General features: G+C 42.2%; 1 protein-coding gene across 12 annotated transcripts; it reads left to right on the top strand.

The window, feature by feature from the left end:
* The first annotated feature begins 19 nt into the window (after positions 1–19).
* On the top strand, positions 20–27,279 carry LOC118506196 (sodium-dependent neutral amino acid transporter B(0)AT3). Of its 12 annotated transcripts, XM_036043004.1 has the most exons (13): positions 66–172; positions 6,020–6,209; positions 8,658–9,082; positions 17,317–17,549; positions 17,618–18,192; positions 18,265–18,412; positions 18,485–18,686; positions 18,754–18,913; positions 18,989–19,151; positions 19,224–19,424; positions 20,424–20,492; positions 21,881–22,862; positions 23,802–24,833. In XM_036043004.1, the coding sequence occupies exons 3-12, from the start codon at positions 8,794–8,796 to the stop codon at positions 21,884–21,886; spliced, it is 2,046 nt and encodes a 681-aa protein (XP_035898897.1). In that variant the 5' UTR covers positions 66–172; positions 6,020–6,209; positions 8,658–8,793; the 3' UTR covers positions 21,887–22,862; positions 23,802–24,833. The 12 variants fall into 12 exon arrangements, with proteins under 12 accessions (XP_035898885.1, XP_035898890.1, XP_035898891.1 ...); XM_036042992.1 differs by lacking the exon at positions 23,802–24,833 and having other exon boundaries at positions 20–172; positions 21,887–22,090; XM_036042995.1 differs by lacking the exons at positions 66–172; positions 23,802–24,833 and adding an exon at positions 2,169–2,323 and having other exon boundaries at positions 21,887–22,090.
* Positions 27,280–27,935: the final 656 nt, after the last annotated feature.

Raw genomic sequence — 27,935 nt, 5'->3', positions numbered from 1 at the left:
CCGAAGGGCCTTTCGTTCGAAGGGTTGCACGCTTGGATCCATACCGGTGTGTGCGCCGCCCGTTCAGTTCATTTCGCGAGTCCGATCCGTACGGTAGTTCCGTTCTAAGCGTGCGACTAACGAGCGACTCTACAAATCTGCGCCAACCAAACGCAGCACACGGATTTTCTCGGTACGGAGTGTTTCGTTTTCTTTCAATCGATACCACTAAACTGTGCGTATCTGTGTATGTTTGTGTGTGTGTCGAAGTGTACGCGCGGTACATTTGCTAGTGTGTGGGTGGATGGAGATTTTACTTACCTCGACCTCTCCCCCCACCTGTGTGTGATTCGCGATGGTGTTAGTGTAGATGAAAGAAAATTCGATATTTTGGAGCATATTTATCGACCCAATCTGTGCAACTTCTTCTTCTTCTGCTTGCATATTTTCAAACTCTTAGTACGAAGCTTTGTTGTGGCATAAATCATCGTCCACTTTACGGAATGGCCTTCAGCAATGATGATTGCTCCACTCGCGTTACATAACCACAAAAATTGACTCCCTCCGATAACCTCGAAAATTTGGTCCTGTCTGCTGAGATTCGTCCGAACGTTCCGTGCAGCTACACCCCTTCCCAACCATTTGTGGATAGCCTGGTTCTGCATACTGAGATTTCCACCTGGTTGCAGTGCGGTCAGCTATCCATACCCCAGCACGCGTTCCACAGCCGATGGTCAACCGTGGGTCGGAAACTATTTTTAACGACCGCGGCGGAACTGCGCACGTTTAACGGCAGAGCAACCGGGCGCGCGGTACATCATAATTGCATCACATCACCATCGTTGGGAAAATTCGATTTTTCCGGCCTAACCTTTCACTGCTGTGTGTGCTGGCTGCAGCGTTTGTGATGTGATCGAAGCAATCGCAGCAGCAATTGAACTCGTCGACCAGTACAATTCCAGCGAAACAACGTGGTTTTTTGTTTCTCTCTCTTTCTCACTACTTTTCCTACTCCACACTTTAACACGCGGTCTCGCAAAAGGATAAAGCAACTTCACTGTTTCCGGTCCGCGGTTTCTGTCATCGCATTTTCCCGTGCCCGTCGATTCTCCCGGTACCCGTGTGCCGTGCGCGGTTTCCGCCGGTACGCTTGTGTTGGTGAGCACGCGCGCACGCCCTTCGTCCAGTGCTTCCCTGTGTTGGTGTCGTCCAGCACCGTGCTCTCTGTGGAGGCCCTCGTCTCCATGTAGCGAAGGGATGGAAAATTCCATCCTTCCCCGCTTGGTTGTCATTAGGTATTCATAAGCTTGGTCTCTTCAGCTGCGGACTACGGTGGCCCATCCATTAAGGGTGGTGGTTTCAGCTTGGGTGTAGTGCGCCCGATTCTGCATACGATTACGGTTTTGCAATTTATGACCGTGCGGAGGTCTAGGCCTTTAAGGACGGGATTGCAAGTTAAATCATTGTTTATCAATCCAGGCGTGTAAACAATGGGTTCGATACACGATAGGGCTTGATGAAACACGATCAGTTTGGTGCTATTAATCACTGTCTGATGATTCAGAGCATTCATAGAACCGGTAGAATCATTGGCTAAATCAATCCAATTACTAGTGTCAAACTAATAATGTGTCCCGTTTACAACTTGTGGTTAAATCACTAGAAAGAACTCTACAACCTCTAGAATATCTACAGCTAATGTGTCGTTCCCTTGTTCTTATTATCCAATTAGTCCACCTTAATAGCAACTCAAGAAGACACACTTTCGCTAATCGTTTCATAATCACGGCTACATTCTGCTACGGCCCGCTAGGTAAACCTTGAAATCGATGCCCCTGTCGTCAAACCTGACCTATTAATATTTTTGGTCGTTAACTCCCGCTCAGCTGCTACACGACGCGTAGCCTCGGCTCTATCTCATCGTTGGACCCTTCGACACCCAAGGCCACCGTTTTCCCATTTGGTGACCATTAACTCCTCTTGCCCATTGTCTACATCCTGGACCTAGATCACCGGACCGTAGCAGCATCCTCACGGTGTAGACCCCAAGGTTCCGAGCCGAGAACCTTTCGCCACGGTTCATTTTTCGCGTACCGTACCCGATCCCAAAACCCGACGGCAGCCAGATTCATGCTCTCTTTTCGCTCTCGCCTCAGTTCATCCGAAGCGGTGTGCACTATTGGGTGGTGGTATAATTTATCTCGCAGTAACCATTGGTTCGTTGTCAGATCGGTCGTTGGGCGATGGAGACGCCAAGCAGGTGTTTCACTACGCTTCGTCTAGTAGTCGGTGTTGCTTCGAGTGTGACGGTCATCCTGCCGCATCCAGAGTGGTGAAAGTTCGTGTAAGAATCCCGCATCCACCACCCTTGGTATGGAGGAAGGGGATTGGGGAAAAATTCAGCATCGAGTTTGTTCCGTATCGATTTTTCATCCAGCATCCAGTTTGTTCGCTAGCTCTGCCAGACATGCCGGAGAAAAACTGGAGTTCTTCGAACTTAATTCGGCCGATAGTTTGTACAAGGTACAGAGCACTGGGCAAGAAGTGATGGATGTACTGGCAAGAGAATCCCTCGCGTGTTGAAAGTTTTGTGTACTGAGCTGATCGCAGTTTGTTTGTTTATATTCTAGGGGAGTTGCTCTTGAAAAAAGAAACGATCTCGCATGTCGGATGGGCGATTTTTGCAATAGTTTCCATTCAATTTCTTCTTGCCGTCCGCCGTACAAGGACGTGTCGCGCAGTACATTATATAATCTACAAATATTGCGTATGCGAGTGAGTGTGTTTGTGTGCGTTGTGTAAAAATGGTGTAAAAGTGGGCGACAAAAAACAAAACCAAACATCCCTCATTAGCCCGAATGCTGGCGAGCGTTCGTTCTTTGAGGTTTACGTGACGTGTTTTATTTAAAGGCATCGTCAACCAAAGAATGCTTTCTTTCGTCGTCCTGCATTTCGCTGCGTTCTTCGTCGTTTGACGTCAATGAGACGGTGAGATCGTGATCTCCTCCAGCGTATGGCCACAGGGAAGCATCAGGGTGCTGAAAATATAGTTCAAGTGCGTAAAACGGTCAAATTCCACGATCGACCAATGTTTTGTGTCCGGTGACTGTCACCTGTTCGGGATGTTGGTGATTTGCTCACGTAAAAATAATCTCTGCTTCCCGTCGTGTTTTTGGTGGCGTGGTAATGATCTACAGTGGACTTTTCTTTCCAGCTCGCACAGTGACATTCGTGGATAGGTTCGGTTAGATCTGGAGCGTTGCCAAAAACGAAACAGACACGCCAGAACCAGCGGGAGCAAACCGTTTGCCTCCATTACAGTGCCGTGTCTGATGGCAGCTGTCCAAGAAACCAATATTTGCGGAAACGGCAAAGACCTAAAAATAACATAAATTCTACGTATTTTTCATGTCCGTCTTTCGAAAGTACAAGTTCGATTGAATTCTATTTAGCCGAGCCAAATTTTTTGTTTAGTCTGCTCCTTCAAGATCATCGACTTGAGGTTTTCCTTCTAATGCTTTACTTTAATATGAGAGCATCTTTTGCACCGGACAACGAAAATGGAAAGAACCAACCAAAGAAATTCAACCGTTAACCGTTAGCGAAGAGTCTTGACGGATGTCTGTGTGAGTGTGATAGATTTCACCGTTCCCATAGAGGTGAGGTACTCACGCATAGCACTCTTTGCAAAAGAGGTAAAACTGTCTGCCTCCTTTTTGCATAAATGGCATTTTTTATGTAGCCTTGTAAAGCCCCTCTCTTGGTTCCTTCGTTCTAGAGAGATCCTTTCTAGCTCTCCTGCATCTTGACAAAGGCAACGGCGTAAAATAATGCCCTCTAGCCCACAGCATGCGCTGGAATGTGATTTTTATCTTCCGTTCCACTCGTACACGCGACGCGACCCCACATATAGGCACACATTTTACGACCTTAACAACGGATATCCTTCCATTTACTTGGTTGCGGCCGCTCTGGCCCTCTTTTCCACACGTTCAACCTATGTCCTGTGATGCCATTCTTTTCTCCTCCAATTGCACACCAAGGACCTCTCTTTCTGTCTGCTCTCCGCAGTAATGTGTCTGGAGCAACGTGTTGCTTCTGAAGAGATATTGAGGTTGGTTTAGGATAAACATGCTAATGCAGGCACGTATGTGTGGCATTATTCTTTCAGATTGCTCCGTAACGGAAGAAAAATATTTTGCAGGTTTACAAAGCGGAAAATGTTTCGCTTTTTATGCGGAAGAATGACTTACAACAAAAATGGATAAATATTTATTATTTTTAAGAGCATAGAGACTTTTTCATTTAACTCATAAATCTGTTTTTAACATGTAACTCAAAGCATCGACGAAAAAATTGATATCATTCTACTTCTTAGCTTAACGACCTGCATGGTCATACTGTCCAATGATACCACGTAGTTGGATAATCAGTCCTCTCAGACACGAAAGGACCGGAAATCCTATCCCATCAAGTTCGTCGTTGTTTGACTATCCATCTCCGGGTAAATTAAGTCAAGGAAGCCAGTATTGGCAGATTGCCATTTCTGGTTGTAGAGCCAAAGAAGAAGACTATCAATAATTGATACACCAAACTTATGAAAAATTGTTTAACTGATAGTCCAGTGTCATGCTTGCTCTTAAATTGTTGGTGATAAGCAAGTGAATGAAACTTTTTCCGATACTTCGAAGTAATCAAATTTGAAAAAAGGCCCAGACTCGGATTAATATTTGACATATGGAATTGAACCTCATTGGATCGTTAACCTTAATAAATCGTGCCTAGAGAACATTAAACAAGGCCAGACAAACTCGGGACAGAGATGCTTTAGTATCCTTGATACCTTGATGATGAAAAAACACTCACCGGTTCCTTTATTATCATGCACCACCGTAAGCGTAGTACATTATTCACTCTTTCGCTTCTAAACAAATGGAAATGTCACTACCAAACATCCTCGGATACAAGAAACAGCTCAAACAAATGCGCTTACATCACTAATCAGAATCTATGCAGAAGTCCTACGGAAACATTCCAAACCAATTAATGTGCAAACTATCACAGGCTCTCGTGCTAAGCAGCATCACCCAATGTCTACATCCGGGGTGATGTCTAAAAGTTCAAAAAGGTCGTCTATTACCCGCTTCTGGCCAAACCCTTTCGGGAATTGGGCACAAGAACCGGATGTCCACCCACATCATTTCGCTTTCGGAAGTGAGATTATGGCTTCAACGGTTTTCGAAAACGAAGCGTATGCCCAACGGGAGCCAAAAAACTGGGGGTTTCAAGGGGGTCACAAAAGCACCAATGTAAAAGCTTTCGTCCTCATGCCAACACCCTTCCAACATCGACGAGGTCATGAGGCAGGGCCAACGACTTCAGGTCAGCCCTCTCCCCATTGCCATTAGCATTCGGATAAATCATCTGCCCCGTTTGGCAAACAATGGCAAGTTTTCCATTTCCTTCCAAAGTGGGTGACTTCCCGCTGGGCACAAAGCACACTACCCCCGCGGTGCCGTCGGACTAGCGCTCCATTTGCAAATGTTGCGCTCTGTGCTTTTTTGCGATACGAGCTAGGAGCACATACTGAACCGATGCTGCTGCCCAATAGTTTACCATCAGCTTCACATCGATCCAACGTTCGGCAGGATATGTTGCCTGGATGCCAATGCCTTCACAGAACTCACCATCGAATCGAAATATTCAGACTACTAACGTCCTCCGTTCTACATACACGTAGACGACGGGTCCAACGGAGCCGCGAATGCCTGTGTCAATCCTGCTGCATTGCGCACACCTGGTGGTTTACGGTGAGGTGGTTAAATTCGGTGGCACAAACTCCTCCGTGTCAAGGACGATGCGCGATTTCTGTTTTTCTCCACTCCAGTTGAATTATGCTGTCGTTTGGAAAAAGTGATAAAAGAGACGTTATGGGTATGGGACTGTTCGTGGTGAAGAGTTTCTTCGGAAAATGACTCAAGTGAAAGAATGAGTATACTAATCAAATAGTTTGTTTCTGTTCTTTAATAATGTTTAACAGCAAAGTGATGTTCGTGAAGTGTTCTCACGTGTTTAAGTAATAATCTTAAAGTTCGCTAATATATCTTCAAGGATCATAGTTTTTTGGGGAATATTAAGTGGTTGAAACGGAAAGAGATCAAATATTATTGATCAAACAGCTGCACAGCTCTTGTACGACAAGTCTCTACCTGCAAGTCAGCGTGCCACAGGTGAGTTTATTAGGATATTGATTATAAAGCCATTATAAACTGTTTTTCAGTCCATGTAACGAGTGTCTTTATCCCTAAAACAATACGCGATTTCGACATAACACTCAATCTAAGCTGACCTACATCTTATTATTATCGAGTATCGAATGGTACATTGTTTTAAACATGTAGACACTTGTGTTATGACTTGAGAATCTCTTTAATGATTCATGCATAATATGCAATTTAGAGCACTTAACATAATAATAAAACTTATTATACTTCCTTTCGGCTTTGAATGTGGCACCTGCATTGAAAATTTATTCAGGTCAACTGCATTATAGAAATTCTACTAATGCAATTGAGTTAAAAGAAAAATTATGCTACCCTTGAAATAAATTCTAACTTTCAATAAATTCGCCAAGGCACTACGACATGCGATTATATTCTTGCCGACACACAAAAAATGGCCACAAATGTCCTGCCGTCAGCAATCGGCAGCAATTTCGTTTCGTCAGTAGATCACGAACAACAATATCCTGGGCGCGCTAAGATGTAGCCGGTACCGGGCACGAATTCTGAAGAGCCCCGGTACGACACACTTTTTGGTGATTATTTCCCTGTTATTTATTTTTGTTCCTTTTGTACCTCTTATGTGAAAGAAGATGGACACGTACCATATACATATCCTGTATCCTGTATTACTAGTTCGTTACCGACATGCTTGGCGCATCATGATACGCTGTGGAAGCGATAAAACATCTACTTGAATACGGAACGTGGAATGGTGGGGATTCGGGTGCTTGGAAAGATGCCGCTCATACTCAGCCACCAGCGTAACAATCATGCGAAGCTTTAGATGCTTCGAGCGGAATCTAGAAGTAAGGATGGCAAAGGACATATGTATACACGCCGTTCGTTCGCTTGTACACCTTTGCATTTTTGCTGACACGTCGTCTGGCCTTTCGATCTGTTGGATTCGGTTGTGACGATAATGGGCCCGGGCGTCCACGGTCCCAAGTCGTGAATTCATCGTTTTACCATTCGTCGAAAAGTGATTAAGTGATAATGATATCAATATCGAGACACGCCATTTTGGGTAAATGGATGGGAAAAGGTTTTCCGCTAGCTTTTCCTGCCATCGAGGGTTTTTTTGGAGAAATGCCGCTTAGTGATTGGTATGTCTGGCAAACCCTTTTTTTTATCGGGAATGCTTATCATTACTCTAATTATGTACAAGCTGCAACGTGAAACGGTTAGATAATTCGTTCGATAAAGATGTAGTTTTTTGTCAAACTTGTTAACCTATCATACTATTATCAGTATTTTCACTGAATATTTACTACAAGAACTATACGAACTGAATATTTTTTTTAATATTGGAACACTGAAGTTCCTGGCATCCTCCAGCATGCAAGGCAAGCATCACTACCTTCCAATCTCTACTGTAATAGTTTTCTTCTTCTTTTCTGGCTCTAAAACATCTATAGATCAAGATGGTCTGTCAAGTAAACAGTTGAATGCAAAGTTCCATATTCAAGATTGCAAAATTATCCTTACTGTTAGCAAAATTTCACTACATAAATGCAAATATCAAAAGCAAACGTATACTATTCTGTTATTCATTTGAATCATTCCCCTGAGTGATTAAAAAATGCCAGTGAGAAGATAGCCATTTTGTACCTAAAACAGGACAAAATAAACTTCTAGCAATTCCGTTATAGGTTTGCAGACCCTTGAAAAATGAACGATTGTTGGAATGTTTAAGATTTGGAAGACTAGGTTCGTGGTGTGCTAGTCGTTTCGCCCTGGTTTAGTTGGATTCTCTTTTACAAATTTTGAAATACTCTAGCCAAAGTAGTTAATAGTAAAAGCTCTGGTAAGATACTTCTAAGATAAGATAGATACTCTAATATTTAGAAATCCGTTGATTTCATCTTGGACTCTTAACCCTTTTCGTATGTTCACAATATGGACAAAGTTTGAAATTTTTTAAATTTATTTGTTATTTTTTTACTATTGTCCAAGTTTTTGTTATACACTTTTGAAGAGAATAATCTTATAGCTTTATGGTGCATATGCTGCCAGGCGCAAAACAAAAACACTCATTCTGTTTTTACACGTGCTGCATCGAATCGCATATCAGCCGTACACTAATACGTATGAACCCCGTGTAAGCAATCTGCTTCCAGTGCTAGAATTCGCCCGAGGGATAATTTATATTACATTGCCTGCCTCCCACAAACGCAACACACAACATCCCTCCCCCAACATTCACAATTCACGCAAACCGCCCGTTTCTGGCTTCCAGCGTACTGAACCATTAACGATGTCACAAAATGAGCTCTCGTGAGATGCATATTCCCAGCGGGCCGTACCCATCTTAACACAATGATCGGAAAGAACGTTGTTTTGTTGCGTGCTAATTAAATGTGACGACTCATCTGCCCTTCTTCTATGCTTTTCCAGTTCGGCAAATCACCTCCCACCCGCGGCAAAACCGTGACATTGGATCGGCACTCGAAGCGTGACATCGTAAAGTGGTGCACAACGGATCCGCAGCCAAGACAACGACGGTTACCCACTGACGACCCGCCCAGTGACGATGACGACTAAGGTGGACGGGGTGCCGGGTCCGCGGAACAACGGGCACGAGATGGCCCCGCTCAACACACGTGCCCGCGGCGACGGTACGCACGGTGTCACGATCATGCTGTCACCGCCGGACCGCAGCTCGATCGGTTCGCGCGACGGTGCCGGTGCGCTGCCGGACGGCGATCCGGACCGGGCGGCCTGGTCCGGCAAGATGCAGTTTTTCCTCAGTATTATCGGATACTCGGTCGGGCTTGGCAACATCTGGCGGTTTCCGTATCTGTGCCAGCAGAACGGTGGAGGTAAGTTTGAGTGTGCCCTTTTTTTAACGTTTGCTACTAATCCTGTACGGATCCCGGCTGCAGATCGATATTTTACTTCAGCCATAAAAGTGCTCGGCATTCTGCCGTGCCAAAAACTATTCACGAGCAGATGTACCACCAGGGCAGGGTGATAAATTATTGAATTAAAATCAATTTCGTCGAGCTAGTAGATGGCAGCAAATGGTTCCCACATGGTGCGATGGCTTACTGACGGGCTTATGTTAAGCTGTCCGAATTTGGCAACCATTTTATTTCACTTACACCTGTCTGCCATTGGAAGTGGTTCTCTGTAGCTATCGATTAAACGTAAAATTAATTTTGCAGCGTATGCATCAAGTGACATTAAATTGCTCGTTTCAAAGGCTAGACGAAAATGCTCATTTGCGCAGGATTTGATTCAATTTTTTATTGAGCAACACTCGTTTCGAACTTTTTATAATTAACTTAAAGAAAATTTTAAATTTTAAATAGAGATAAGTAACAGAACTTATCTTACAAAATGTAAGCATTGATTCAATGGGAAGGAAGCTCGCTTTGAAGTTTATTTCTAAATTATATCAAACAGCTACTAGATACCAACTTCTCATAAAGTACACAGCCCCTACTCCCTACCCCTGGGGAAACAACCACATTGTGCCGCTAATTTATTATCGAACACTTCCCATCGCCTTCCTTCCCTCGATGGAAACCCCACCGCTCGTTGCAACTGTCGGCGTACACACTGCACTTCGTATCAATTACGGAAATTTGTTCCAATCAGCACCCATTGGTTGGTACGATTCGCACTTCGATTGATACTGACAGCGGGTATTTTCAACGTTAATAGAAACCTAGAAGGCGACACATGACCTAGTCTCCTTCCTATTCTGCGTATCTTGGGAAATGGAAGCGATACCTATTCGTTTGATTGCGTTAGAAGTTTTGCCTGTCAGGGTCAAATTTATCAACCAAAACTTGATGCGGGAGCTTGCGATAATTCTCAACTGAGTTGTGTGTTTTGAAGAAAAGAAACATTGTTACAAATATGATAATTTGAAGAAATATTTTATGCTAAAGGTCAAAAATATTAGATTATTCACATTTTCATTTAATTTCTTTTTGATCGTATTTTGTTCTCATCGACAAGCAAGGATGTTGGAATTCGAAAGTTTGAATGCTACATTGCGTCCAATCGATTAAACATTGTTCTTCTCTTTTACCAAACATGCTGCTGCTACTGCTAGAAAGAAGCATTTTCCCATGTTTAATCGAATCGTATCACGATTAAACGGGAAATCATTCCGTTTTGTACGACATCTTTGAACATGCCGTCTCACATTTGAGACATTTTATGTATAATGTCGTCTATAAGATTTCATAAACTTTATCAAATATTACAAACACTAAAGAATTTCATCCAATAACACCGACACTAAAAACAAAATAACATTTACAACCAAATTTTTCATCCAGCTTTTGCTATTGCCGCGAAGGATATCAACACCAATCAGTCTAAAAACTAGGCGCCTCCATCGCAATCGTTAAACGGTCAACGCGATCAACCTTGATCTTGCCTCGTGCGATGCTATCGACCGGCAATTTAATTTCATTCATCAGTCATCGCACTTCCCGCGATCGTATTTGTTTTCAACTCCGCCCTATTAGATACTAGTAAAATCATTAGAAGGCGCCTTCCGCCCTTGAGCACAAGTTCACGGCAGCAATGGCAGAGAGCAACAAAAAAATCGAAGGGACGTTGTAACTACACATCAACCACTAGAAAGCTTGCCAGTGACATTCGAGCGCACTTCATTGATCGATCGGACAATACAAATTGCACAGATTTTGCGTCATTAAACGAACGTTGGCACTCCTTGGCGCGCATTTTCGCAACCCTTCGATTAGTTGGATCTCTCACACTCGCTCGCTCGCTCGCTCTCTTTGCTAAGGGAAGTCAATTACCCACTGCCAACGAACTGAATTGGCAGTAACCAACCACCTGACTGACCGCAGCGTAGTAAAGGAAGGGGAATCGTGTGGTTTGCATTAATTGAAGGTATATATCGGTCACTCGCGTTCGATGGGTAGGTAGTTGTTTTTGCTAGCCAGTGCAACCCCAAATCGATTGAGACATCGGTGGAAGCCATTACTCATTTGAATACTCAGAAACTGTGCTAAACAGTAGTGAAAAAAAAACACAAAAACTCATGCTCCTGTTTTTTTTTTGTTGAGCCGATCTTTAACCCTCCCACAGACGTAAACAAATGCATCACTTCGGTTGACGTTCAACACGGCACAAGCTTGACAGCGGACCATCACATGCTGTTAAAAATAACGATGGTATGTCGTGTGTACTCTTGGCCGGGAAATGCCTGAGAAATGAAGCATTAGCCCACTTTTACCTGGCGTCCAGATTTTCACTGCCCACCTCAGCAGCGAGTTGACGTTGACTCAACCGAGGGAAAATAGATCCGTACGCCGGTACGGGCGTCCCGCACCCTGCTGGTAAGCACATTTTTCTCACCTATGACACAGACCTTCGGTACCGGTTCGCACCACCCGCGAAATGCGTGTCCCCGACGGCGATGCCAATGAAAATCGCTCGAATGGCGCCAGCGTTAGCGCTGTTCGTGTGCAGCTCTACATTGGCTGTGCTTTGGTTCGACCACCACGGTCTCTCTACGTTCACTATAAATACATCGCCGACTGAGCGCTATAATCGATCAATCGAGCGAGGAAGTATAAAGTCCAGTGCTTAGATTTACAATCGATTGAAATTGCATCATGAACTCAGTATGTCTAGTGTACATGTGCCAGTGTCTACCATGTGTGCACAGTACGAAGGGACAAAACGTTATTTTTCAGGATCAAACCTTTCCACTGCGGGTGAGTGGATTGTCTGGAAAGAAAAATCCTGCCAGGCGGAAGGAAACCTGTGGGAAAATCGTTAGAAAAACAACATCCTCCACTAGCTGTAACGAGGATTGCGTGTCACGACGCCCTAGACACTGGTGCTGTGACCTACAGCGGCGAGCAACGTTCACATTTACACAGTGCCATAGTGATTGGCAGGTGACAGGTTTGCGGACACCATTTCCCACAATGTTTCTCTCGCACGAGGAAACTATGTTATGAAACAGACATATAGCGCACGCCGGGACCACTACTTCCACCTACCCTTTAAATACTATCGTTCCACTAGCCCAGTTTTATGAGGTGTGTGTGTGTGTGTGGACGAGGCACGGTAGGGCAAGAATCGCTGAATGCAACACCATCATCAGCTGAAAAGCGGGAAAATGACGATGCACTTGATCGCAATACGGAGTGACTCGCGTCCGTGACGCTTACACAAGGAGGAACGCTAGGGGGAGGTTGTCAAACGATGCCATAGAAAATCGTTGGCGCTACATTAAACTAGAGCATGAAATATTAAATGCAAAAATGGCAAACAGCACGAACCAATGACGTTGCTGTTGGGTGGTAGTGTCTGCACTGTCAGTCGTTTTATTTTGGGATGACATATTTTGGTAATTGATGCTATATTTTGTATGAATTGACTATCACGGCGCATTAGAGGAAACTAGGGAACAAGGGCATAACGAAATGGTGTGCGCTTTTAGAATAATAAATTATTTTTTAACCCATGAAACGTGAATTCCATCCATATTGTTATTTTACCTTTAAAAGTGTTGGTCGAGCTTCACTTTTATTGAATTTATATGCAATACTATATAAATTGAAGAATGAAGATTTGGGGAGTTCTGAAGCAATGTCTCTGAGTATGAATCGTGGAATCACTTTGCCCTAACAAGAACAATAGCCAGATGCTCCTTACAGGCCATATATACGATGAGCGACCTTGGACGATGGTGAGATCACCGAACAGTTCCGCCATTGTCCTTCCACCCAGTCTCTTACTTTCTCTTCTTGGCTTAATGACCTCTGTCATTTCTGGCTTCCTAAACTTAATGATACCACGTAGTTCGATAGTCAGTTTTGACTACGGGAGAACGGTCCGGATGGGATTTGAACCCCGGTTCTGCCGAAAGAAGACCTGCGCTGTTGTTGCCTCTTCCACCGGGACGCCCCCAGACATAAGGGGGGGGGGGGGGGGTGGCGGTACGATGGCCGAGGCGACAGCGGCGCCGGTGTTCACATGGCAGGGCCGGGGTTCAAATCTCATCCAGACCGCCTCCCCGTACGTAAGGCTGAGTACTTAACTACGGGTAAAATTAAGTCACAGAAAGCCAGAAATGGCAGGCCGAGACCTCTCGAGGTTTTAGTGCCAAGGAAGAAGAAGAAGAAGAAGAAGGTTACGATGGGTTCCCTTGGAATAAGTGGTCGCTTTAATTACGAAATTTCTAGCAATACGGCCAGGCCGTTCTTTATGAATAAAAAAAAACTACGAAGTTTCTTTGTAGATATTGACCGCCGAGGACTCTTTGAGTATGAAGACTTTTGGAAGGCTCTGACTGGGGCAAAAGGGATCTTTCAGCTATACGGTGCTTGGATCAATGAGACTTTATCTACTACGAGGCTTTTTAATAGTTGAAGCATTTTAGGAAAATTAGGCTCCTTGGCAGATCAGGTCCCTTGCAAGGCGAGATTCGTAACATGAGGTATCTTCTTATAAGTCCTTTGGCGACGACGCTCCTATCGACATGATCCTCTGGTCGACCTTACTACCTGTAAAACTGTCATGTTTTTGATATAATGAATACAAATATCAATATCTTCTCCTTCTTTTCCGGCACAAACAATAAATGCTCGATAGCTATGCTGAGAGTGCAGCCCACAGTTCTATATCGCCGCTAGGCACATCCAATTATGCCACAGCAACATTGCACATAAACTATAAGCTTCCATCCAACGCATTATAATTGGATGTCAATCACTTAAACCCCGGTTCTGCCGATGCATTCATTGGAAAACCGGGTAAAAATAGCAATTCCCTCCCAGCACAGGCACTGAATGAATGTCCGACATTTTTACAATAGTAGCATATCATCCTACAACGTTTCTCATGATCTTTTGCACATAAATTGACTGGCGAACAATAAACGCTACCTACAGCGCTTGTCTAATACCACTCATGTCCACTCTTTTTCGCCGGTTAGTTATAATAATTTCTATCAGCATGAGCACGTTCCAACCATACGGATGGAGCCAGTGATTTACAATGCACTTCCATTTCCATAGATTCACCACCACTCGCTTTGTGGCACACGCTATAAGCACTTCATTAAGTAGAGCAAGTTGACAGCCACTTTCCATGACACCGTTTGTCCGGTCTTCCGACGATGGGCACAGTTTAGAGAACATTATTTGCTCGAAACGGATTTCCGCTTGTGTTGGGAAAGATTTGACTAGATAGTATAAGTTTATAGATTAGAAGTTGGCAATATTTCTAGTTAAAAAACCGTACAATTTAAATGAATTCTGAGAAAGGAAATTTGGCGCACAACCATGTCCATTCCCACATGCATCTTAGCAGATGATGAATTTAAGTATCTCTAGTGGGCTTTTATGACCAAATGAGTCATTTAGCAAATTATAAACAGTTTCCCCTTCCCCCGGACGCTCTTCGCCCCTTCGTTGCATCGTGACTAAAGCCAATTTAACGCACGCTGATGGCAAACAGCTGTTTTCGCAGCAAGAGTAGTGCACTCGTGTGCACTGGAACTTTGCATCGATGCATTAGAAGTTGTTTCCGGCGAATTTTAATTACGGAAAACGTTTAACGAGCTGTTTTCCGAGGAATCGGGGCTATGATATTTCCTTTTTGTGGCTTCTAACCATAGTGTATAATGGTGAAAACATTCGCTAGTGCAGTTTGTTCCTATTAAATGTCCTTTAATGTGTAACAAATCTATTCAATGACACCCATACTTACATATACGACTTCATAGTGATACATCAAGTTGATTGTTTTTCCTCGCAAACTAGCAGTTAATGTAGATGAAGTATTATATTTGTAACCTATTTCACATTTTCCTGAGTTTTCCGGAACAAAAAAAAATGCAATCAATTTAAAAACTATCATTGCCACACAACTGACATTCTTTCACATTTCACGCATTCTCACATACAGCTCGTGCATGCTATAATCAGTAAACAACGAGTACGGAGCAAATTATAATCATAACAAATGTAAAGCAATGCCGCCACTGCATGTGTACTAATGCAACTCTTTTGTTGGCTTTCCCACCACCCATCCAGTGGGCGCCAGAATGGTCCGGCATAGGGTAGCTGTAGATACGTTACACCAGACGCAAGAGCAAACCTTCGCGTTCGGTTACTGGATTGCATAGAAAAAGGAAAATACTAGCACAAAGTACCAGAATGCAACTTTTCCCCTACAAACTATTTATAGTTATTGAAGGGGGGAGGACGGAGAAATTGTTTTCCCAGCTCTGACCTTGCAAACATCAACCTGGCCTAGCTTTCGGGCAGCAGTAGTGGAATAAATAACCTGCTGTCATGCCATCCTTCGGGCATAATCTTCCCGCTAACTAACTAGTGCCATAAACCGCCTGTCAGACGATCGATTCGTACGCTTCAACGCCGGTAACAACACCGGTGAGTGTACGTGGCAGCATACCAGACTTACCAGACAGCCGCAACACACGGGCACGTGGCGCCTTCGAATGGAAATGATTAGTGCGCCCAAAGCTAGGCTAATCCAGCACGAAGCATCGGCACACGAAAGATCGACCACCGTGGCTTCATTCACGGTCGAAGAAAGGTAGCGAAACGAATCGATGGTCGGGTTTACCGTGACACCGTGCAGGTGAACTTTCCTGGGTTGGCGAAAATCTATCCACCGTTGCCCAATTATCTCCGCCCAGAAGGTACGGACAAAACAGCAAGGATTGTAATTAGTAGCAGTGTGGCGAGCGGAGGGTTTGTGTGGATGTGATGTTAACAGGTTTTCTTTTTTCGACCTCCAAAATCCTTCGTAGCTTTTTGTGTTCTGGAGTGATTGACGTTGAGTCATGGTAGTGTATTGGAAATTTAATAGCGAGAAAGGTTTCATTTGAATAATTACCATAAAGAAAAGAAAATTTAACTGCATTAGAGAATCGGTAAAGGATATCTTACTATTAAAAAAGGATAATAGAAGTTTTTAAAATACAAATTCTGAAAATTTGAAGACATTTACTTAACTGCCAGGATCACTTAGCGGTCTTGGTTAGCTGGAAAAATTCTCATAAAACTCGTTCCATCTGGTGAACCCATATTGCAGTAAGCTATTTTATGGATCTAGTTATACGTGTCTCCTTCCCAACTACGAGACCTAAAACCCTGTTGAACTTCTTCTTCGGCGTTAAACAAAGTCCTCATCTCAGAATGCGAGCTGCGGGACTGTAATGTCTCCCGACCATCACTACAGTTAATTTGAGTGGAGAGACTAATTGGCTAGTAACTCCCCAGCGTCATCAAACTCATCTCATCAATTTTGTTGGCCTTACTACCTTTTTTCGAGATATAAAAAAAATTGTCTGAAGACGACTTGAAAGGAAATATTCTTAATCTTCAAATATTACCTTCGCATCTCGGATATATTTTATTGGGACATGTTTTAAAATTCTTAAATAAAATAAAATTCTTCTACGTCCATAACACTCTCATATCTTCTGGCGTAACCCTGAACGCTTCCGTGGGTAATACTTATAAGGAGTTTTACTAAGAATTTGAGAAAGGCTTTATCATCTCAATTCATTTCTCAACCTATAGGGGCAGCAAAAAAAAATATTAAGACTTAATTTCAATCAACGTAAATACTACCAGTATCTAAATAAACTTGAAGATACAATAGCAGATATTCTAAATAAATAGAGCAACCACTCTTAAAATGTTGCACTGCTCTAGCATGCGGTACAATGAAAAGTGTCAAACACTCTTAACGCTTCAACTAGCTCCATTACCGTGATTGGTACTTGCTACCTACCTTAAGTATGTAGCACACACGTTACAAACAAGTGGTAAACGCAATCAAAGCAAGATCCGACGATAAAAGTACTCCCGGGAAATACACTCGTTCGTACAAGAAAACTCAATTTCTTATCGTGGGGACAATTTTATCGAGCGAGAGGAAAAAAAGCTCCTCGCCCTGCCCCATTATCAACACAACACCTCCTCGTTTGGCCCTCGCAGAAACGTACTCCACCTCATTGTTAGATAGCGTACCACACACATCATGAGTAATGGTTGTGTTTTTTTTTGCTTCACAGGTGCTTTTCTCATACCCTTCATGATTATGCTGATTCTTGAGGGTATTCCCCTGTTTCTGATTGAGCTCGGCATGGGCCAGCGAATGCGGCTCGGTGCGCTTGGCGTCTGGAACACGATCCATCCGTGGCTCGGCGGTATCGGCATCAGCTCCTGCATCGTTACACTGTTTGTGGCGATCTACTATAATGTCATCATTACCTGGTGTTTCTACTACTTTTTCAACAGCTTTCGGGTAAGTTGCGGTGTTAGTGTCATAGATCGAACATTTCCTTAAGTGTGCGTTCTTTCAATTTTTCTCAGTATCCCCTGCCGTGGGCGGTTTGTCCTCAGCTGAATGGAACGGACGTCGAGGAGTGTGAACGGTCGTCCGAGACGGCATACTTCTGGTATCGTACCACACTGGACGCGGCACCCAGCATAGACGAAACCGGCGGTTTCAAATGGTGGATCGTGCTCTGCCTGATGCTGTCCTGGACAGTGGTGTTCTTCATCGTGATGAAGGGTATCCAGAGCTCGGGCAAAGTAGTGTACTTTACCTCCCTGTTTCCCTACATCGTGCTGACGATCTTCTTCATTCGCGGTATCACCCTCAAAGGGGCCGGGGCCGGGTTGATACACATGTACACACCTAAGGTGGAGAAGCTGCTCGAACCGACGGTATGGCTCGATGCAGCGACACAAGTCTTTTACTCGTTCGGACTGGCGTTTGGGTCGTTGATTGCGTTCGGAAGTTACAACACGCCGAAGAACAACTGTGTGCGTGATGTGCTGCTGGTGTCCGTCTGTAACGCGATCACCGCCATCTACGCCAGTGTCGTGATCTTTGCCATCTTAGGCTATAAGGCTACGCTAGGTGTCGATAGATGTATCCAAGTGTAAGTAGTCCTCGACGTTGCAGGAAGGTCGATAGCCTATACGTTATCAGTAATATGTCCGTCTATCCACAGAAATAAGCATATTTTAGTGAAACACAACCTGCTTCCATCGATGGACGTTGACCACAGCGAGTACGAAAACGCGATGGCCGGCCTGAACGACACGATGACGAAAGAGTGGGAGTTTGAGAAGTGTAGCCTGGAGGATCAATTGTCCAGCGTAAGCCTGTCTAAGTCTTTAGAGGATGTCGTTGCCAAAATTCTAATCACTCTCTTACTAAACTTATTGTAGGCTGCTGAAGGAACGGGGCTGGCGTTCATCGTATTCACTGAAGCTATCGTCGAATTACCAGGTTCTCCCTTCTGGGCTGTGCTATTTTTCACCATGTTGCTCTCTCTAGGCTTAGGATCGCAGATCGGCATTCTGGAAGGAATGCTGTGCACCATTTTTGATATTGACATCTTCAAGAGGATTCGGAAACCATACGTTACTGGTATGTAGCACTGTTGGTGAAGAGTCTTTATACATCATTTTAAAATGTTATTACCATCTTTTTGCAGGTGTTGTCTGTGCGTTCTGTTTCTCGGTGGGTCTCATTTTCACCACCGGCGCTGGCGAATATTGGCTGAAAATGTTCGATTCATTTGCCGGTACGATCGGATTGGTTGTGGTTGCACTGATGGAAATGATTGCCGTCATATACATCTATGGTCATGAGAAGTAAGTGAAGCTAACAAATTTTCAAATTCAAATTTCAAATTGTTCGAACATTCTTTTCTTCTCCCCAATAACAAGATTCACAGAGGACATTTACCAGATGACTGGCATCCGGCCAGGTCTATACTGGCAAATGACCTGGCGATACATTGGTCCCGCCATCATGGGCTGCATTCTGGTGTCCTCCATACTTTCAATGTTACTGCGAAATCCGACGTACGGTGCATGGAACGGGGAATTGGTAAGTATAGCGCGACCGCTGGCATAGCGTCCGAAGCGGAAGTAATTTACTACCATCGTCCGATTTCCACAGGGAATTGTCGAAAACAAATCATATCCTAATTGGGTGATGGGCATCGCGCTGGCAATGATTATTGCTGGTGTGTTGCCTATGCCAGTGGTCTTCCTGCTGCGACGGTTCCAGATACTGAAGGTTGATCTCGACATACACCAGGGATCGATCCGAAGAAATGAGACGACAGCTTCGACGAAGGAAATGATTGATGAGGACGACGTAAGTATTAGGCTCTGCGTACATTTCTTACGCGATAGTTTGGTTATATTTTCTCACACAGCGTACCATGGTACCTATTTTAAGTTTAACGACGGTTGTCAACATGTTTTTTTTTTCTTTCGAAACAAATTAATGAAGATTATTGGGACCAATCAACAATGTGTAGACATACTAAAACGTATATTACAACTTACTATCTGCTACTTAAATACGATGGTTCAACGAGTTTAAAACCACGTACTATTAAGACTATGGATATCGCAAAGCTAATTTTATACATTATACATTGTTATCGAGTCTCAACTAGACCGCCAAACCAGCAGGATTTACAGGAACTTACAAATTTAACTTTTTAACATGACCTAAAGATAGCTTTATCTTTGAGCGGCATTGTTAATAAAACACGTTAAAAATAATAAAAACGCATTTTTAGGACCAATTTTAATTTTAAGGAAAATTCCGATTAAGTAAGCTGTAAAGCATTACAGTTTTAATAGGTTTTAATAAGTTATATTTTATGTTACGTAGTGATGTGATAATGAAGAGAAATTTAAACCGGGAATAGCATTTAAGGGACTTATTAGCACTAATGTAATACTATCTACTGTGCGGAATTAACAAGTTAAGTTTAAGATCTATCGAAGCTTTAAGCTCATTTTATGTTCACCTTAGGATCACATCGCCTATGTTGTGTCTCTAATCATTCCGTGTTACGCTTTTCACACGAATTGTCTCAATACTGTGCTAATTCATCGACTCATGATAAATTCTTCTTTCTCTCCTTCTCTTCCTTTTCTTGTTGTGCTCTTTCCACTTGGCAATATGGGAAAATATTTATAACACACACACAACTTGCAACTGATCTATACTGCTCATTCTGATGTTCCATTACCATTATATACTGCTCTGTGTGCTTGCTTTGGTGTTGTAAACTGCAAAACGAACTCGAACTAACCGTAATGCGTTCATCCGTTAAACGAATCATCAAACATGATACAGGTCGTTAGCCCTGACTTACCACCTCCGCAATCGCTGGCGGCTACACGATTCACGATCGGTGATTTTGATGTAAGTTTTACCGTATTTTACACGCTGCATAACGCCATCCATCCTCATCATCTCATTCTGTGTAGAATGGATACCGTTATCCTTTTTGTCTGAATTGTTCATCAAATCAAAACATCTTAGTATGATGGCTGTATTTCTATTGATGTTTCATAATACATACAATCATGTTGAATGTTATCTTCCATCAATAGGCAGCAAATAGTGTTAACAATATGCGATCAAACTTTTTGGTAATTATTTATTAGTATAATCTTTCAAAGAGCTTTTCCAGCATTGAATAACATTAATCAGATTTTCCCTTATAAGATATCAATATTTAAACTATTTTATAAGGATTTTCATGTAAAAAAAAGTTTGATCACATGAACAATTCCGCGTAAAATTGTTAACACTGATCCCTTCGACTCACACTGGCCATTTTGCTTGCTATACATTTATCCAATCATCTCGTACTATTCATGAATACTAACTTTTGATGTATCCTCGTCCATTTTCCCGTTTCTTCCCAACGCTCTTCTCTTTCTTCTCTGTTTTCTTTCTCTCCGTTCTCTTCATCATAGATACGCTCATAAATTCCCAAGCAAAAAAAAAGAACTAGCACGAATATAACTCCAAGTGATATATGTATAATTTAAAACCAAGCTAAACAAACACACACGTGTCCTATTCATCGCATTACGAGACAAAAGTCGGTGCAAAACAGTACTCCCGCATCACACCGGCCACTTCATACACATCGTCATCCGTTGTAGTGCTGTGCTCTCATGTTGATCGCTTCACTAGGAAATAGGTACGCTAGTAATCAAACAAATCCTGATCAATTCCGAAGCTCATGTGTCAAAGTAGCTCACCGAAGTGAAGAGCATGTGCCTACCAAAAAAAAAAGTATCTTCCACCGATTATTGGTACTATCATCAGCATATCTGTCTCCGAAGAATGTTCAATCCCTAACTCCTGAAAACTTCGTAAAGCAAGCGAAACTCTATAGAAAAACCCACTTCAACTTGGCTGCAACACTTCCTACAAGCGAGACAATCTCAGGTCCTCTTTAATGTCAGTCTTCTGTGCACCACTGTTTCTTGAACGAACGCACCCATTAAAAGTTCACTTTATGAATAGTTTTCTACTTTCATCACCTTTAACGTTTGTTTCGTTGACTGTCTCGCAATCATTGAATGTCGTACCGCCGTAGTTTGATCATGTTGTCTTCATCGATCGCCACATTGTCGAATCCGATCACTAGCTGTTCTCGATAGTGACCTGATAGCAGGCTGGCCGAAGTAGTAGTGCCAGCAGTGTAGTAGTGCATCCCTGTTGTAGCCGTTTGTAGTAGTGTTTTTGTCCGCTCGCGTCAAAGTGACATTGACATGGAGTTTATTACTTGAAAGTTATAGACGAAAACCGATGATGCTAGCAAACGCAGTGGTAAAACCTCACCCGGCAAAACCAATCGAACCAGCTCCGGTAGCGCTAGTTACGGCAACGGCAGCTCGAACGTTACCAACACCTCCACCAACACCAGTACCGGTAACAGTGCGACACTCGTCACCACCAGCATCACTAGTACCGGCACCCGAAAATCCATCATGAAGCAGTAGACTGAACGTGATCCTTGAACACGTGTTGGCAGCCCATGTTGCTCGCAACGAAACGATTCTAGGATACATGGAGACGGTGACAGGTTGCACTCCTGAGGGTGTGTGTGTGTCCGATGCACTAGAACACACCAAGATACACTTCAAACGCACATATACGAGCACGAGCGGTGTGTGGTTTAGTAAAGTTAAGCAAAACTTGAGAAGTGTCATTGCTCACTAACGAATCTACAGTACCCACGAATACTCCAAAATGGCGCCATTTCCTGGCCACAGCGAAGTAGCCGCCATACGAACGTTTCAACAGGCGACAGCCGCCGCCCCCACAGCATCCATGTATAAAAGCGCTAGCGTGTTATTATTAGTGTCAGTTACCAAATAGCGAAACCGTGTTAACGTGCGCAAAACGCTTAACCAAACATACACCCAACAAACAAACAAAAATGGCAGCAAATTCTAACCAACCAACTGGCGAAAAACACGATGAAAACTCTTAGAGTTTGTTGTTGTTGTTGTTGTTGTTACGGTATCTATTAAATGCTACGCCACGTAATGCCCGATAGACTTAAACATTATTAACACGACATGGCTAAAGGAGATTGCGGCAGCAGCATACTATTGCTACTACTACCACTGGCTACTCTCCCCACTACTTGGTTGTCTAGGACCGTCATATTATTCAAACGCACTTAGTAGAAGATGGGCAGACAGGTGAGGATAGGCACAAACAAGAGCCTTGCTGCCTTGCCGAATTTAGCAATTCAATGACAATATGGTAATTATGAAAGAGAATTAGACGATACGGTAGTAACTCATTTGCTACTATCCTTTGTAGGAACAGTAGATCCGTTTGCTGTATTGTTCTGTCGCACTTTCAATCGATCTATTTGTTATGTTTCGTTATGTTTTTAAATTAATTCCAATTATTATGTGCCGGAACAAGAATCGTTACAGCGTTTTTTTCAAGCTTTAAAGCAAGTGTCCAGATGGTTTAAAAAATGTCCTGTTAGAAATATAACCCGGCAATAGAAAATATTCCCTTGTAACAAGGGCTCGTTTATAAAGTCTTGAGAGCCTTAAGTTAGTTAAGCCTGATTGTGTGTTATGTCGGATCACCGATTGTTTTAAACATGTAGGCACTTGTTCTATAGACTGTAAAACGCTGTATAATTTTAAGCAAATCCCAAACAAATGACAATTTAAAAAATGGCACCAAAACCAAAAACCAAAACGTCAGCATGTGATTATATTAAGTTTACCCTAAGTTGTATAATTTAAAATAGTACAGTTTTCCAAAGTTCCAAAGACAAATTTAGTTTGTAAGGTTCTGATGAAGAATATTGTTATCTTTTTTACCGGTGGGTCTGCATGTGTTTAAGAGAATCCTCAAACCAAATCGTTTACCAACTTTTCTTTTGTAGTTACTTAGATTAAGCTGTTATACACTGTTATACGCTGTTCGTTCGCCAGTTATGCTCCTTTCTGAACATTTTTTTTATTTCGGTTAAGTTTTTCAACATTTTGAAACAATTTCAAAAACTCCTTTTGGTTCGTTCTACTGAAATTGTGCTTTTTTGCGAATGATGTATATTTTTGCCGATTTCTTCCTCTAGGTGTTCTATTATGTATTATGTTCGATGCACAACTATTAATTAATTTTTTTTATCCTCTCTTATTTTCTTATCGTGTGGATCTGCTTGCATCGACGATACAGGACGAGGATGATGACGATGACGATTTCAGTGGACCCGCCCTGGGCGGACCGGTCAACGTGCGGAGCGATTCGGACGACGAAGACGAACCACCGACGATGGGCAAAATGTTGGCGAAAAAACCCGGCAGCACGATGTCCTCGCCGCACAGTAAACCCCAGTCGCTGCAGTTCAAGAACCAGCATCATCTCACCCCCAACGTACTGAGCCCCGGTTCGCGGAAGAAACCGTTCCGGATGGAGGTGGTGGATTTCTAAACAAAACACCGTCACGGGAGGCACGGTGCGGTAGTGTTGTTGGAGGTTTGCAAGCTTTTATCCTTTCTGTTACTACTCCGGTTTTGCATCGTTATCCCCAACCCTGTTCCTTCAAGTCGAGCGTGATGATGTGTGCGTGCGCGCGTGTGTTCTGGGAGTGGTACCGACTTAGTCCTGTTGTTTTCCCCACTGCTGGGAAAGCATTCAATAGTGATGATACGACAGATGACAGCACAGCTGCAACGCGGAGAAGGATAACATTGTTACTTGTAAATATCATGTATAAATAAGCAGAAGATGCTGAAAATCAAGCTATTATTTGTAATAGGTTAATTAGGATCGATCCAGGAAGGGTCTAGGGTGAAGCTTAATCGTGGGACCCAACGGGGGTCCCCCATTTCCTTGGATCCGGTTTTAAAGCCTTCTTCCTCTCGAATCACGTGTAGTGTGTAGCGTGTGTGTGTGTGTGTGTGGTGTAATGTTATCATTTGACTGGAAGTGAATGGAACGAAGCACAATGCTGTTCCATTTGCAGCGAAAGGTGTGCCACAGCTGGAAAATGCAGTATTCTTCATTGGGTTCGCTAGTTACCTGTGCTAATATAGGTGTGTATTTTCCCTGTTGTACAAATTGTACTGTTTCAAATGAGTAAGCAAACACCACGAACGGTTGGTGCATTTTTCCGTAGGACAGCGAGAAAGAGAGAGAGAGAGACAGAAGAAGAATATAAAAAAGACCACAAAAATAATAAAAAAAATTACTAGAAAAAAACCTTTCCAAAAAAAAGATACAGGATGCAAACCCTTTAAAAATTAGGGCCGTGCGAAGCAAAATGCAAATAATTTGCATCGTTTGACCGTCGTTAATTTCGTTTGTTTCGATACCTCGCCCTGGTGGAGAAAGGTTGCGATACCCACGCCATCCGTTGCGCCCGCTCTCTCTCTCTCTCTCTCTCTCTCTCTCTCTCTCGTACAATAAGTGTAGAACTAGACATTGTTTCAAACAGCAAACAGCAAACAATATTTATATCTTGTGCTTTAGTTTAGACAGTTGCGCGTTACTCTAGGTTTTTGCCATAGTACTATTACCAAACACAACACGACGAACAACAACAGCAAAAGCAAACAACTCGAGCAAACCAAACCATTGCAGTAGCGCAGTGTGCTGAGCAGCAGCATAGATTAATTTGTAAGTGAAACAAATAATTATTACTTAAGTGTGCATGTGAAAGTGTGTAAGATATTACCGATACGTTCGAAAACCAAAGTGTGATTGGTGGTGGAAAGCTCTTAGCAAGACATGTCGGGGTGCAAAACCGTTGTACTAAAAACAGACAAAGGACAGACCCAAATTTCTTTTGCCATTTGTAACTAAAGTTACGTTTCTGTTAGGCATTCAGTAGACGATACAAGATAAGAGTTATCTTTAAAAAAAAATACCGACAAACCAAAGTTTGCCCGTTTGATTTAGGCCTTTCCGAGATGCAAAATTTAATTAGATATTTTAGGGTTTTTTTTGAAAAATACTTAAATGATTATTTGATTTGTTAAGTTAATGCTACGTTTTGGTTTCAATGAAGCCCCAGCCCCAGTTGCCCAGCAGCATGTAAGAATGTGATAGGCAAAAAAAATCCACAAATTTAAGTTTAATCGCCTGCCCCGGGCATTTAAACCCTTATACTAAAAACAACATCGCAACAGAACAGAATCGATCAATTTCGTTTGACTTATTTACAGTTTTTCCTCTGTATCATTTCCACAGTTCCCATAGGCTAGAGAAACCATCAAATTAAAGTAGAACAAAAAAAAACGAATAAACAACACTCAGCTAAACAAAACAGAGTCTAAAAAAGAAGGAAAGCGCGCGCGGGCAGGAGAATCTGAAGGAAATTAATGAAAGAGAAAAAAAACCACTGGAAGAAATATACAATAAACAATGTGATCAATCGAGTAAATTAAAAAAAAAGGTGAACAAAAATGAAAACATAAAAAAAGGATACAACTACTGTAGTAAGATAATCTTTTTAAGCATTAGTTGTTAATAAGTCTCGTAGCAGTCGCGGAGCGGAGCAAGGGGTATATCGAGAGCAGTATCGAGCAGGAGGCTAAAAAGAAAGGCCAAAGAAAGGAAACGTACTTAACTTACTGGACTTTATTTGTAATCCACGAAACCCGAACAGGCCGGCAACAGGACGAAATAAAAAGAACGTTTACACTTGCGAGTGAAGTTAGAAGCCGACGACACTTTGTTTGCAGTTTGGGGGAGAGAACGAAAAACAATATGGCGCCGCTGTTTGTAACTTAAGCAAGCAGGTGAGTGGTTTTAAGTATTAAGTATCGTGAAAACCTTGTTCCCGAGCTAAAGGACTTTCGACCATTTCGTGCTTGGTTTGGATCTTGGCATTTTGAAATGTCTTACAGCAACTTCTAAACAAATTAATAGTATCTTTATAGCATTTCTGTACTAAATTTGCTCAATACTGGAAGCTGTTGTTTATTTGATTGGATTATCGTTTGCTTGCACTTTCGCGCTCATAGTTACTTTAAAACCAAATTCTTATCAGCGTTATAAAAGCTAGCCGTTGACCGACTCTATACATGATTAAGATAGTAGTATACCAAAAGCATCCTCAAAACTAAAACCCAGTACTAAAACCGAAACTCACAGAAAAGTATCCCATACATACGTACGATGACCGTGGAAAAACAGTCAATTGTTAATAGTCTTTCACTCGATCACGCAATTAGAACTTGGTGGAAAAAAAAACATTTTTGTTTGTGACAAAATTAAGGGGTTTTATTTATGTTAGGTGGAAAACTATACTCCTGCAACTAAGCTTAAAGTTTGGCTCTCTTGCTTTTATTTAAATCAAACTCTGATTTGAGCGTCTTTTAGCTTCTGTAGATCACACTGTTACTTATGAAAACACTAACCACTAGTGTTTTGCTGCTACATTTTTGATAGAAACTAATGCAAATTGTGCGTAACCAAATAACGATTAAAACACGAGACATGGCAAAAAAAGGAACTATTACGCTGACCGATAATGACCGAGTTCTTAACACAAATACACACACACACTTACACAAGGAAAAAGAGAAATCAAAAGCAAACAGGAGTTTACAGAAAACCAGTAAAGACAACATCGCAAAAGGACAGAAACTGTCGTATGAAAACAAACGAAGGATTACCAAATAAAACATTAGTTTGTTAAGATACAAAACTCGCTGCATTTTGTTGATGTGTGTTTGTTTCTTTCTGATTCGATCATTAAAAAAAGTTTGCGAGGTAAGTATTTTATTAAGGTATTTTTAAAAGATTTTTTCTTTTTTAGTTTTCGAAGGGTTATTCGCTTTCAATAGTGGCTGTGGTGCCGTTGTTTACACGAAAAAAAGTAGAAAAAAATCCTGAGACAAGAACTGTTTCTTTTGGTGTGAAATCTTTATTTTTGTGCTATAAAAATTAAAAAATAAGTGTTAATACATTTAATAGAAACATTAAAAATATTTTACAATTTTAATGTAATGCTTTTCACAAGATACAATCAACAGCTTTACGATTTGCAGACGTTAATATATTTTTGCAATATATGTTTTAATTATAAAATATAACAAATCAGCATGAATATACTTAATGGAAACATCAAAAACATATTGCAATTTTAAAGCAATGCTACTCACAAGAAACAAACAGATTCACGATTTGCAGACGTTAAACTCGTAGCTCACTGTAGATGCTATTCCAAACTGTTCGAAAAGATTTATCGATCGAAAAGGACAAATATTTATTCTGTTTATTGTGCTATATTTGTTAAAGAGTTTGCTTTATAGTTTTAATTCATTTTAGGATAATTATTCATAAAAAATCGTTTTCCTTACT

Source organism: Anopheles stephensi, chromosome 2 (assembly GCF_013141755.1).
Source record: "Anopheles stephensi strain Indian chromosome 2, UCI_ANSTEP_V1.0, whole genome shotgun sequence".
Classification (NCBI taxonomy): Eukaryota; Metazoa; Arthropoda; class Insecta; order Diptera; family Culicidae; genus Anopheles; species Anopheles stephensi.
Note: the sequence above shows the minus strand (reverse complement) of the source record. Positions and strands in the feature narration are given on the sequence as shown.